The sequence below is a fragment of the Neodiprion fabricii genome, chromosome 1 (assembly GCF_021155785.1).
Source record: "Neodiprion fabricii isolate iyNeoFabr1 chromosome 1, iyNeoFabr1.1, whole genome shotgun sequence".
NCBI lineage: Eukaryota > Metazoa > Arthropoda > Insecta > Hymenoptera > Diprionidae > Neodiprion > Neodiprion fabricii.
In genome coordinates this window covers 1,561,946-1,576,928 of record NC_060239.1, presented here as the reverse complement: position 1 = coordinate 1,576,928, position 14,983 = coordinate 1,561,946, and the positions used below count along the sequence as shown (strand labels likewise).

Here is a 14,983-nt window from a genome sequence, read left to right as displayed (position 1 = left end):
CAGTGTTGCTCAATTGTTTCAGTAATTATTTACAGCTCGAATCGTTACGCCCATAACCAAGTAGTTACGTGGATTGATCTAACGATCGATTAATCACTGTACACACACGCAATAACATCGATTATATTTTGCAGGATTTGCGAACGCCTAGAAAAATTTCGCACATCGCATCGGCGTTGCTGCTTTTACGAAGCTGAGTTTTTTTTAAATAGATTCAGGGTATTCACAAGATTTTGATTTCCGAACTTCGCTACCTTGTCCGAACGAACATTAGAACGTTCCGGCTGTCTAACTTCAGCCTCGCGTTGCTTTTCTATGTACAACGTATCAACGTTACATCTCTAATATATATTAAAGAGAACATGTTGCTGCGTTACACATGTATAACTAACATAAAGTGGGAGGACGCATGTACAGCCTAATTGGTTCCACGACGTTTCAGTCACGTGTGTTACATTGTACGCATAGAAACGACGCGTAAGCTCATATAATCGAAATGCTCTTTCAAAAAACACCTGCAACAGCAGCAGCACCACCAAATCCAGCGATTACAGAGACCGGGTGTAATTTGAAAGCAGTGAGATAACCATCTAATTAGAGAGATAAGTGCCGCGGCTTATTAATGACGAACGGTCCGCGTATGCATGCATATATAACGATACATAAAATTTGTACAAACTTCCGTGTGTATGTAGATTGATATTTCGTTTGTTCGGTCTATTATAACAAGCAGCTGTAGTCTGTTATAACGCGTAATTTGTTAAATTCCTCAAAAATTTGCTAAATACCTCGACGAATATACCGAATAACGCATCGCACGAGTTTGAAGTTATAGTAACGTTACTGTAACGACGCATGTTTGTTAAATAAACGAAAAAAAAAAAAAATAAACAATCTTTATTCCGCAACTTTGTTTATTACGCAGGATTGCCATAAGATGAATAGCATCCCGTTCGGCTATGAATTGAAAAAAGAACAAAATAACATTTAAAAAAAATCATTCTAAAATTGCAAAATGGCGATAATCTTCTGTTTCATTTATAAACACGTTTTAAACCTTACCAATATCAATTTCAACTTTGCACAGTTCACATACCTAAAACCGAAATTTACCTACCTATCGGTAAAGTACGAATAAACTAAAGATCGAAGTGAAGGAGGTGACTCTCGTCGCCAGACACAAGACAGCCAGAGAGCAAGAGAGAGAGAGACCAGAGAGAGCAGAGAGAGCAGAGCAGAGTCTGTCTCTCCCGACAGGAGGCAGGAATAAGAAGGAAGACTCGACGAGTCGGTTCGGTCAGCGTCAGCAGCAGCAGCGGCAAGCAACTCGGCTCATGCTGCGGCTGGCCTCGACAATTAGCTGGCGCCAGCAATGACACGCAGCGGCGCCGTCAGGAACCCCCCCCCCCCCTCCACCACCCCACCCTCCGACCGCCGTCGGCGCCGGCCCCCCTTCAACCCCCTCGCCGACAACCTGACTCGCCGCCGAATATACGATTTATTTTTAGATTCATTTCCTTCTGCCTGTCGGTCCTCCCCCTCCCCCGCCCCTCGTTCGTCCACCGCCCATCGTAACTTTGATTGTGTGCAGCGGCTATTGGTAAGTGCCGCGTCCACCTCCCTTCACCGCCCGCTCTCTCTCTCTCTCTTTCACTTACTTTTCTCACTCGTGTGCGCGAAAAACAGCGGGTAAAAACATACGAAAAATGTACTATTCGTAGATTTTTACATCGTTTCTTTTTTTTTTTTATATATATATATATGTATGTTGGGGTGGTCGTTAATAGGGGTTGTTTTTGTATTTTTACACTCCCAGGGGATTAAACGCTTGCAAGTTGACAAGAAAGACGTTCACGGAAAATTTCGAACTCTCTGTGTCAACTCTTGAGATAGTCCGCCTTGTGATCGAAGTATCTTACGCAGGAAGTAACATGGGGAAAACTTTTTTGTCTCTTTGAAATATTATAAGTCGTTGGCGAATATACCGACAATGATGAAAAAACAATTTCATATATTTTATGATGGAGTTGATTATTTCGTTGCTGTACTTGAGGGAACCATAATTTTATATAAATTAAGCTTTGAACGTTAATTAACGTACGAATGTTTTCATTTACAAATTTTATGCCTCAGAGCTTTTTTGCGGCGTGTTCAATTCCCTACAGAAATATGCATTCCCCATTGCTGTCGGTACATTCGTCAACGACTTATAAAATTTCAAAGACCAAAAAACTATTTCCCATATTATTTTCATAAGATACTTCGATCAAAAAGCGGAGTACTTAGAGTTGATACAGAGAGCTGAATTATTCAGGGAATTTGTGTTCGTCAATCTGAAAGCTTTCAAACCCCCCAGGACCACAAAAATTCAAAAACAACTCTAACAAGGATCACCCTAATATAAAATCGTCCGTAACATAGCATATTCTCTTACAATGTCCCGCAGACGACGAATATTTTCTTCTACATACGAAGTACGGCTGTGCGGTTATTATTTATAAATATATTTTTCTTTGTCGCGGCACACTTGGTGGCTGGCTTTAAAACGCGAGGTTCTTACGGCATCGTTTATCCACCTATACACGTCCCATTGTTGTACCGTATCGCAATTCGCAACTCGCATTTCGTGATTCGCAGGCGCCAGGCGCCGAGTAGAATGTACGACGGTAAAATTGCCACACAAAGGACCGAGGCTATACAGATAGCGATGTATGCGGCACGCAGAGCGTGTGTCATCAGCGTTATCTGAAAATTGGTCGCCACGGCGCGACGACGACGCTTTTAAATCTCGGATAGTTGCGTGTAAGAGAAATTTCATCAACGCACAATCGTACGCTTCGTGGAACATGGTATACTTGCATACCTACATCGATTAATGGTCCACCCATGTGGGTTACGCGTCGCATAATACAATACCGAAATGAATAATTTGTTCGTTTCATTTCATTACTTTTTTACTTTTTTTTTGGGGATTTTTTCCAAAGCTACAAATACGGTTGTGCAACGAGTATATTTTTTTATATCGGTCTCACAAATTTCACAAATAGGCAGAAAAATCACGCGACTGTAGCGAAGAAGCAGAGGTATCTAAATGAAATTTAAAAAATCAAATTTAGGATGATACCGAACACGTCTTCGCGTAATGCGACGACCGTCGCGTAATATCACAACGTGGCGTGGGCGCAACGTTACCTACTTAGATAGTCCCATGTAATACGAGTATACGTATAATTGCATGAATGTGTGTATATCCCATTATCGAGAATGGTAAGAACACATCGTTACCGTACTCTACATTTGATCATACACTCGTAATGTGGATGTGAAAATATTTGAACAGTATATTATATTGAGGTATACGCGAAAATTAGCAGGAGGACGTTAAAAAGAGAACCTATCATCGCTACACAGACACAATCAGCTGCTGCTGTTGCGTTGTTGTTGCTCGCTGCAACGTCCGGCCGATCGTTTCAACAACCGCGCGCATGAGAAGAGGAGGAAATTCGCGTTTCGTTCAAGATAACACGAACGGTCGGAGAGGTTTAGAACTGGACTCGTGTAGGATGAATCACACTCAATCACAATCAGATTCAAGAGTTGGCGGTAAACGTTAATGTAACGAAATATTGAAACTAGAAACAAGGTTGACGTTAGTGACGTTGTGTAAACAAAACGTTGACGAAAAAATCACTACTTTCTTATTATTACTGTAATTTCGAAGGAACTAGAACTGCAAAATATGAGTACGTTTCAACTTTGTCGGTTCATAGAATTTCAAACAGTTTGAAAATTGCGAAAATAACGATTATTTTCTCGGCACGGGTCGTTACGATAACGTTACCAACTTATTACGATGACTAGAATCATTGTTTCAAACATTCAGAACGGCTTTGAAAGAGTTTAATTATCAATATTTCGAATACACGTTGCTTTTTGAAAATAGACAACTAAATTTAAGACGATTCCACAGTGTTCGAACTACCGATTTATCCTAAATATCAATCCTTACATTAACGTTGCGAACTTCACTCTCTTCAATCACATCGAGTCGCTGTTTTAGAAATTTTAGAAACAATATCCAACAACGTCCAACGGTCATTCGTCCGACGAGTGAAAAACGCCTCGTTCTCTCCATCGCTCGCAAAATCAATCGATTCGCAAAATGTGAAAATAATAATTATCTACAAACGGCGTCAACTCACCGGGTTTGCAGAGCCGACTCCAATGATAGGGATTGCAGCAAACGTAGACGGGATCCTCGTCGGAATGGCATACCGGAAGTCTCTTAAGTTCATCGCTGTCGGCGAGGTCGGGCCACCGCCAAATTTGGCAGCAGAGAAGGTGGGGTTCGACGCCGGTGTTGCGATCCGTCGACGCCGGCGTCGCACCGGCGGAATTTCGCGAACGATGAGACGACTGTCGATCGCCTCGACCGAACCTGCTGCACGTGCTGTTCGTCGTCGTCGTCGTCGTCGCGATCGCGGCGTCGGCGAGGGGAAGGGAGGTTGGGTTCCTCTCCTCCAGGGGAATCGCGTTCTCGTCGTTATCGTCCGATCGTCGTTCCCCTCGCGTCAGCCGCTGCTGCAGTCTTTGACTGTGCTGATTGTGATGATGATGATGACGAGCCGAGGATCGCTGCGTCTGCTGCTGGGTCTTTTTATCCTCCCTGCAGCCCATCGCGGTATTATTATCGTTGGTCGCGTTTTCGACGGTTCTCAGATCTCCGTCGGCGCGTCGTCGCCGCCTCGGTACGAGAACACAGCCGCTCAGATCGGCTCCGTAACTTTCTACCGCGGCCAAAAGCATCTCCAGCTGATTTTCCTTCAAACTTTTCAGCAGATCCTTGCACCTGGTTACACGTCCGTTGTTATCGTTTGACGTATCGTCGATGCTCGCTGATGACGCATTGCCGTAACGCTGCTGCTGCTGCTGCTGCTGCTGATGATGATGACGATTACGACGATTATCCTCGCTACCGGTGAAACAACAACAATAACAACAGCAACAACAATTCGTCGTCGTCGTCGTCGTCGTCGTCGCCTTTCCCGCGCTACCGACGCCTAATGTCGTCGACGGACTGGCAGTGCCGCTGCCTGAGGGTGGATGATGCTTCGATGATGATTCGCTCGTCGAACCAATCGAGTACGGTACAATGTGATGATTATTCTCTTGAGTTTCACACTCGGTTTCATGCTCCCCACGGACTTTTGCCTTAAGGAGACGTTTAGTGAGCAGAGTCCGTTTGCTCCAGAACATGAACATGAAACAGGATTTCCCGGTTGTGCATTTGGGGGCCAGTACTTTTAACCGCGTTTCTCAAAGAGTTTGTCTATTTTTTCTATTTCACTTTTTTATCACGCGCACAGACACACACACGCACTGGGTTTGTTTGGTTTTTTTCCCCGTTTCTTATATTATTATCTTATCTATTTCCTTCTTTCCTTAATTTTCCTCAGTCAACAATTTTATTTTTTATCACTATCCCCTTTTCAACTCCACGAATCACTAGATTATCACCGTCGACGTGTCTCTCTTATTTCTCTCTAGGCAATCAGATATCTGTCTCACTGTTCGTTAATACGTTGTGTTATTACGTACACAAGGCACCTTCGCGAAGAAATGCAGATGCGAGCGAGAGAGCGGGAGATTGATTATATATACAGTACGCAGGGAATAGCGACGATAACGAAAGAAGGAAAAGTAGAATTTAAAAAAAAAAAAAAAGAAATACCAATTAAAAATAATCGTAGTAACGGTATAATACGCAGGAAGAGAGAAGGATTAAAAATTTCTCTATTCTCCAAAATATCCACACAGACACACGCTTCGCTACGTGGGGGGGATATTTCTTTAAATCTTCTTCTTCAGGCCTGTATATTCAGCGTTCTTCCCTCGCATGCGGGACAATAAGAGCGACGCCGGGTTTTCGATGCGACCGGCGGTACCAACGGTAGGCTGCAATAATGAGAAGTACGTAGCCTCGGAACGCAAAGCCGAAGAAGAATAGGAAGAACGGAGTTGCCGCTGCTCGCGGCGTCGCGGACGACGCGTGTGTGTCGTCGTTGCCTCTTCCTCTCCTTCTCCTTCTCCTCCACCCCCTCACCACCCGTCGCCCTCGCCGTCTCTTGGCCGACTTGTTGTGTCGGCGCGCCGCCGCCTTTGGCGCTGATACTACCGAGTGAAAGATCGGATGAGCAAAGCGGGACCACCACCGCCTTCGCGGCTAGAAGAGGGCTGATTGTTTTACGTCTGCGTTTTTTAACGAGAACAGCGAAGATCACGACGCGTCGTTGCAGCTGCCGCCTTCTTCTCTTCTCCCTCTGATCATCGACGAGGCTCGACGAATTCGACGACGACGATCTCGTATCGATATCCCGCCGGTTTTCCTCACCCCCGTCGGCCCAGCTCGGCAAAGACTTTACACGCGGCACCGGATCACCGGATTTCGCAATCGACGAACGGGATGCTTTCGTTAACGATGAAAACTGCACGACGGCCACGAGGACGATTCTGCTGCCGAAGATGATGACGACGATGACGATGCTCCTGGTATTGGCCACCACCGCTGTGGCCCCACATAACAACACTTTGATTACGATTCCGTTACGGACACCACTATTTATTAATAACTTGTTATCACCAATTAACATTTTACACTTCTCATCACTTGTTCTTGTTCACTCGGTTATTATTACTATTATTCCCCTCTTGGTTTGGATGTTTCTTTTTTTCCCCTAATATTTTTATTCGGTATACCAACACGCTGTACCGGCAGTAGTGGTATGTTGTACGTCACTGAGGCGCACGATTACGTGTACCTGGTAGGTTATTTTAAACAGGTTTGTTGATCACACGGTCTCTCAGCTTCTCCGCACACTCTCGTCGTCGTTGTTGTCACACCATTGTCACAGTTTGAAAACGTTGAGTAATTTTTAATAAAAATTTAACTCGTCAACGACCGGTGTTCTTTTATATTGTTACTGTTATTATTATCAATACAATAATTGTCTCATTTTTTTTAACGATAGAAATAGTGGGGAAAGTGAGAAAGAGAGCCTGAATATGAGACAAATATTGAGACGCGTGTAAACGCATACGGTATACGGTATATTACAACAATATACCCAAACGTTATACTTACGTTACATTCGATCAAAGTGTGAATTTGCGTGCATAATATACAGCGTGTGTTACAGTGACACCACCCTGAACTCGGCTGCGGGTTGGTATATTAAACGAGTGCTTACGGGGACCGGACGGAGAAAAAATCCAAGTAAAATCGAAGGATATACGCAGAATGAGAAACGATCCGGAGGTATGTTTTTTGAAAAATTGAAACACCAACGCGAGCTAATCGATCGATCGACGATTCGAAAAGTTGGCGAACTTGTTGATCGTCCTCAAGTCGGTCGACGGAACGCGTTTGCAATTTTGATACGCAGGCAAAAGAACACACACGCGCGCACACACACACACACAGACACGCGCAATACCAGTACGTTATTAATATCCGTTGACAGGTATTTAAACTCTGTTATTTTCGCCGATTGTTATACCTTTACGGCTCGTGCGCGTGTCGGATCTCTCGTTTTAACAATTAGTCGAGAGAACCGGTCGATTCGTTAGTACCCTTTGGTTCCCTCTCGTTCTACGCAACGTACGAACGTATGCGCGTATTCTCGTACTGTCGAGTCGGCTCGACTCAGCTCTCGGCTTAGCTTCGGCTCTGCTCTTTGCTCTCCGTGTAACACGCGAACACCCCGGCAGCACGACACTACGGACGAGGATTTACAGACAACGAGAGAGCGTTTCTTAGCCTCTGCTTCTTCCTCTTTATCTCTATCCTTATCTTTATCTTTTTCCTCCTCCTCCTCTTCCTCTTCAGCTTCTTCTGCTTCTTCTGCTTCGTCGTCGTCGTCGCACGAGGCCTCCGTCATGAACACATACTTCACTCCTTCTCGGCAAGCAACTCCTCCTCGTCTGCACCAGCAGCCTGAACGCGACGCACCACCGACCACGGCATACTAAACGCACAGGGCAGATTGTTAAACATGGCCGCGGTTCGCCTAGTTCCGCAACTCGACGCCAGGGGCGCCACCGGCGCGCAGGTAGCTCGGCTAACTCCCGCCTCACCGTACGTTCCAGCGATCGCCGCGCAATCCGAACGGCTTCGTTACGCAGTTTTTCGCATATTATCGGCATCGATTCCCACCGCCGATTATCATCGACGTCGTCCGCAATAAAACGCGGACTCCTCGACGCATCGACACCTCTCCGCTCTCCCCGGTCAGCCCCGCTCGTTTCGCTCGTTCTCCGCCCGGACGGTTCGGACCGCTCGTTGCGGAACGGCGGCGCCGTGGCAGGCCGACTTTGAGGTGGACTCGCCCGTCTACGGGGGCGGCCGCGGGCTAGACAGACGCCAGCGTCTCCTTACGAAGCGCCAGCGCCTGTCCCACCGGGGGTCAACATTCCAAGACGAATTTTCAGAGCCGCGATATACGGGCGTGCGGGCGTGCGACGGTGCCGGTGCTGGTGCGTACACCACATCAAAGGAACACCCACGACTCGTTTTAAATGACAAAGCGCTCCCGCCGGCCTCTCGAATAAAAACACAATTTATTCTATCGTTGCTTGGCACACTACGCACACGCCGCCGTTCTACATATCCCCTTCTAACCTGCACCTATACGCCTATTTATTCACCCATCTACGCACCGGACGCATCGGTCGTATCGATATTACACCCGCTACGTACCGTACGCACGTACGTACGTGGTGGATGCAGCCGAGAATTTCTTTCCCATGTCCTCCGCATGAACGCGTACTTGACGACGCTTTGCGCTTGTGTAAACTAGTTATAACGTGTACACGCCGTCACCTGTAGCTCGTCGAGAGATTCTACCACGGATTAATATCGGCCTCTTTTTACGGTGGATTCGGGATGTAGAATATTTTATACCCAGCTATCTTTCTCACGGGATGCGGATCCGCGTCGAACTTTAGGACTGCAAGTTTTCACGTTACAGGCAAGACGCGTCGGAGGGAAACTAATCGCTGTTAATAAAATACCTACACGTTTATCATGAGTATATTTTCATTAACGATATCTGTACCACGTAACGTGTATACAGTATCCATATCGCAGAATATTCTCGCGAGATATTTATATATACGCATATACCTCTGTGCACGTACGTTTTATACGTACAGATTCAATAATAATGGAGAGATAATAATAATAACAATAATAATAATACCAATATGCAAGAACCTCGTTTGTCGAGGAGCAATATTTACAAGGAGTAAATTATTATATCAGAGAAGATAGTGTTGTACCATTATATCAACTCTCTTGCGGTTTTTTTTCCCCGTGTCTTCTTTCAAACAAACGGTTCATCATTCTCTCGTTTACGCACAACGTAATAACAATTTATCTAGCCACGTATAGTTTTCTCTCTCTCTTTCTCACTCTCTGTTTTCAAAATTCTGTTTCACGGAATTTTTACTCACGCACAGTCACATCTAACAATAAAACGATACACGAAATTCCTGTTCCCAGATACATCGTATCTCCGAATTCGAGCATAAAAAAAGAGAAGGGTGATTATTCCAGCGAAACTAATTAGTCCCACGCCGTATTCAATATGTGACCGAAAGATAGAGTGAAAGAAAAAAAAAGGCTCAAAGAGTTCGGACGACGTTAATTCTCTCGTACACGCTTGACCGACAATGGGAGGCAGTGATTATTTTCGGGTAAGGTGGTTGAAAGAATACTCGAGTGTATTCTTTTTCCCCCGAATAAGCAAATTCGAAAGTAAGTTACAATCGGTGAGATAACGCGGCACGCATCTCTCCGACATTTCCATACATCGTAATACCGTGGTACCAAAAATTTGCCAGACGAACCCGATACGCTCGCTACGTAAATAGGCACCATACGTATAACGTATCTATACGGAATGCGAAAGCGTCGTACGGGTGATGAAAAATCGGCGTGGATTAATGGGAATTCCAGTGACCGAACGGCTCGGCGTCGGGCGAGATGCACGTACTCTGCACGTATTATACCTATCTGCATACATACGTGCGCGCGTGTGCGAAAGGGGAATCGCGGTGCATACACACGCGTGACATCGTTAGGCACACGACGTTGCACGTAAACGCGTTACGTATCGGTTTATGCATCGGCGTACACAGAGCGGCGGGGTAAGTAAGTATCCTCTCGTTCGTTTTTCCGCAAGTTCTCTCGCCGCGGAGTATAACGACGACGCACGGAACTCACCGTCAGTCGGATAGCCTGCAACGCGGCGGATTCTATTTTCGAAGACATAACGAAAATCGCTCGCATTCTTGCTACTTTTCATTGAACGGGGCGACGCGGCGCCACGCTAAAGATACACCGGCCGCCGGTTACCCGGGAGTATAAAGAAGGACGAGGAGGGTGGAGGTGAAGGAAAGGGAAGGAAAGGGAAGGAAAGGGAAGGGAAGGGAAGCCGTCCACCGACTCGGAGTCGGAGGTTACGACGGGGCGCCGGATTTCGACATAATTCGCGTCCGCCGTACGCGCTTCTTTTCCACCGGCGCAGGTGAGAAGCGGCCGAGCAGCCGGCGCATCGCGCCGCAGCTTGAGCTTTTTGCCTGGCCCGCGTGCAGCCGGTCGGAGAGCAGCTCGCCGAGCTCGTCCGGCGTCCTCGGAGCCGGTTTAGTCGGACTCGCGAGACTCGCGGCGATGCGACGGCGGGAAACGGGGACAGGTGCGGCCTGCGGTAACTTCCTGTGCGATATCGTCGTCGGTCGGTCGCTCTTGGCGCCAGCCAATTCAGCGCTGCAGGCGCCAGCGCCTCCCCCCTCCGTCTTCGCTACTCCGCTTCGCCATCGCCCGTCTCACGGTCTTTTAACTTCGACGGGCGGCGGCGGCGACGCCGGGGGACGAGACGCTCTTTCCTTCAACCGACGGCACACACGCGCGCACCTACACGCGTCTAACCGAATTCTATTCTATTATTCCCGACCGAAGGATACGAGGCTCGACCGCACCTTCGGCGAAATACCCGCCCGCAGACGACGCCCACGAAACCATCCCCCATTCTGACCGATGTCTGTACAGGCTTGTACTTACAACAGCGCCGAATCACAGGGACGAAACAATTTTCACTAATTTCGACCTTTGATACGTATATCCATATATGTATATATATATATATATATATACACGTATGGACGAACATGCATTTTTGTCCCCGTGCATTATCGCGCGTTGTTGATGCGCCTTGCAACGCAGGGCCATTGCAAGATTGTACATCGGAGAATAAAATCGCCGTCGTTGTGGAAAAATAATTATTTGATAAATGCTTGTCATTTTTTATGGCCTCGGTTATATTCTTTTTACGCAAATCATTCTTCTTGTTTGTCTTTATTTCTCTTTTTTTTTTCTTTCTTTATTCTTTTTACCCCGTTCGTATTGTACACGTGCTCCACTTGTCTTTGTCATTTTTAACGAGACGCTTTAGCGGGAACTCCGCAATAAGAAGAAGTCGGCTGTATTTAATCCGCCTTTACATGCCTCGTGTATCGTTGTATTTTCGCGTACGCACGTACGTACTGCCCAAGGGAAAATTGTGTAGGTATTATATCTGTACGCGTATACACACATGTGCGCAGCGTGTAATACGCGGCTTAAATTGGAATTATGCACCAATTGACCCACTTACATCTCGCCCGGTGGTCGGTTACAACTCAAAGAATTATATATTGCTGCGTCATAATGGGATTCGGTGATGCCGGTTTCTTTTTTCCCCTCTTCTTTCAGATTACATACGCGAAACTTTGCGCGTATTATTTTTCACGCTCGTCATTCTTCTCGTATTATACATAATATTATACGCACAGTATCGCAGAATTACAGGCACGTATACGTTGCTCGTTTAACCGGACCGCGATCATTATTTGTCCAAGAAAGTTATGGAATCAAAGATTCAACTGTAAATCGACGCGTGTTTCCAATATCTTCCCTGCTCTTCTGATTTTTTTATATATTGGTGTAGACATGAAAATAAATAAAAAATATTACAACAATCGGTAGCGAACTCTAAACATTTTCCCACCTACTCCAGATTTTACGACAATTTTTTTTCTCAGTATTTGTCGAAAATTGAACAATTAAGGTTCCTAGTACGTATTCTGCGTATTATACCTTACGACCCAGTGTACAAAGACGTACATTCAACTAGTTGCAACGTAGCGCACGAGACAATCGCGAGGCGTCTATTTATACAACGCGCAGACGCGACATGACTGAGATTTTCGGCGCGAATTACCCGCCGCGTCGCGCGTGAAATTCTTCTTCCCCACGGTATATTGTATATAGGTATATGTTTATAAAGCTATGAACGTTGTGAGAAAATACAGTTGAGATAAACAGTCTAGGCGGAAAAGAAAAAGGACGCGCGAGATGTGAATAAGAAAAAAAAAAAAAAAAACCACGAGTTGTAAATCAATCTATCGCGATGGAGAAAAAATAAGCCGCTCGTGCAGCTTCGGAACATTTTTAAGAAATTGACGAAAAACAATATAATGAGAATAAAGTATAAAACTGTGCACATGTAGATATATAACAAAATGAATTTAAGTGTGTAAGAATAAAAGGAAAAATATGATGTAAACAACGCGGCGTACAAGCAATTTAACCAACCGTATATTACACTGTGGTTATTTAATCAAAGTTTGCGCATTTTACAAGTATTGTATAATATATGGTACGTATAAGGAATAACAGCTGAAGATTTGATTTGAAAAATAACTAATTGTAGATATAGTTGTATAATGTGCGTATCATGTACAACATTATAAACACTGAGCAGGATCGTCGTAAAATTTCAATGAGATTAGAATTGAAATTCACATACGTGTCAATAACGGCATTCGAATTTTCATGTTAGATTACCAAAATATGCCTTTACGTTGTTTTTTTATTTTCATAGAAAAGTACGAATTTCCTGAGACGGAGACATTTCAGGGATCGTCATGAAACCAAAAAAATTAGTTAAATAAATATAAAGCTTCGAAAAAAATTCCAAAAAAAAAAAAAGATGGGACGCTGAGCGCGATTCGAAGGGTTAAGATAGTTCTCGTGTAAAGTTACGTTAACGATACACTATGAACATGTTGTACTTTATCCTCTCCGCGGAAACTCGAGGTGTTACCTGCGAAATTACCTCGGCCGACGGAGACGCACGGAGCTTTTGCGTGTACTGGCCGCGTGGAGGAGTGCGCCCCTATTTGTAAGGGTGGCTGGTGCCGCGATTCGCGACAACCGGCGCGCCGGATTCCAGCCGGCGACGCGGATCTTGACGCCATTTATTGTATATCTCCGTGGCGTTAGCGGCACACACGGACCCGCGTGTAGAAAAGTGTGGAGGAAGCACGCACACTTTCTCGCTTACTATCCTACGGGCGCAAAGAGAAATCGCGGGGGATGTTTGGGGGTTAGCGAATGTCGCGCGAATCCCGCCGAAGAGATCGCGGCTGTCTTCGAGACTTTTGGCCAGACATTCCGAGTCGCGGAAATCGCCGAGGAGTTCGGCCCGCGGAAATCCTCCCTCCCTGTCTTCCCGTACCGCAAACACGCGAATCGGATCCTTGCACACAACTTCACTCGGCTCCTCCTCAAATTCTCGATCGTCTCCGGCCAGTCGGACAAATATTTTTAACAACCGCAGCTAGCGACGCGGAAGCGGCTTCGTAAATTTTCACTCCTGTCTTTAACCGAGGCAATCGTATCGCGCAAATTATGGATATAAAATGCGAGCGGAGTTTTCTTTTTTTTTTTTTAAGCTTCCGAAACTAATATTTTCTTGATGATACGGGAATAAGGAGGCGGTGGTTTTTGTCATTGGGGAAATCTAACACTGTTTCATTTATGTTATAAATATAGGTATGTAGGTACCGTGCAATCAATCGAATCCGTATCAGCAGCCTTTGTTACGCGTGTTTTATATATTATACATGGCATCCGATACAGCGAATAGGTATAGTTTTTGGCAAAGCTACGATATTTCACAAATTGCCACTGTAGATATATGTTACACCTATTTCAGTCGATGACGAACGTTTAAACAAAAGTATAGGTATGTATATGTTCTTGAAAAACGAGTCAATGGAAGAGAAGGATGAAGAAGAAAAAAAATTTGCCCTGCGGCGCATTTAAATTATTCCACAAGTGCACCTGGGGTAATTTAATAACGTATACATATAGAAAGAGTCGCGGTTTCCTTTTATCGAATGAAAAAATCGTTCGTTCGTAGGTAATATAAGAGGAATAAAATATACGAGGGTGAAAAGGCGAGGAAAGGGAAATAGAGGATTGAAGAGAGAAATAATAGAATTCGGTTTGCCGGCAATAAAGTTAATTCAACCGGCGTTATACACGCAGGGTGACTTGAGCTGACGTAGCATCGCAGAGATCGTTACATATCTCTTTTATACATCCACACACACACACACACACATATATATATATATATATATATATATATATATATATATGTATATGTATGCTATTTTTTTAGGGGTTCCGCAGTTATTATTACCCCCGCGAAAATCGCCCACCAATTCCAAACTATTCCCTCCCTGTGCACACATATCGCTGCAATGGCCACGGGTATAAAATACATGATTCACGATAATGAAGTTAAAAAGAAATCGTTTAAAAAATTGTCTGATTCAATTGATGCACGGTGCCGTATTTAACAGCCTAGATTGCGTATTGTGGCGCCACTATAAAACCTAGTTAATGCGTACAACGTTTGTAATCTCTGTTTTGTTTTTGTATATTTTTACTGTGTCTTTTGTTGATTTTTATCGATTTTTTCTTCTCACTTAATTCACAGAGCGACGACGGTTTCTTAATCTTTATAGACAGCTTCGCAGCGAACTCGACGAGGATTAATTAAGCCGGGATCACCGAGATACCGCGCAGCGGTTT

At 45.0% G+C, this 14,983-nt stretch overlaps 1 protein-coding gene across 1 annotated transcript in view; it reads right to left on the bottom strand.

Moving 5' to 3' along the window:
* The window catches only part of LOC124179714 (mothers against decapentaplegic homolog 2), a 38,263-nt gene extending 30,223 nt beyond the window's left edge, over window positions 1–8,040 (bottom strand). Inside the window, exon 1 of the mRNA XM_046564402.1 lies at window positions 4,203–8,040. Coding sequence (XP_046420358.1) covers window positions 4,203–5,262 — 1,060 coding nt within the window. The 5' untranslated portion in view covers window positions 5,263–8,040. The remainder of the gene's footprint in view (window positions 1–4,202) is intronic.
* Between the last annotated feature and the right edge of the window lie 6,943 nt (window positions 8,041–14,983).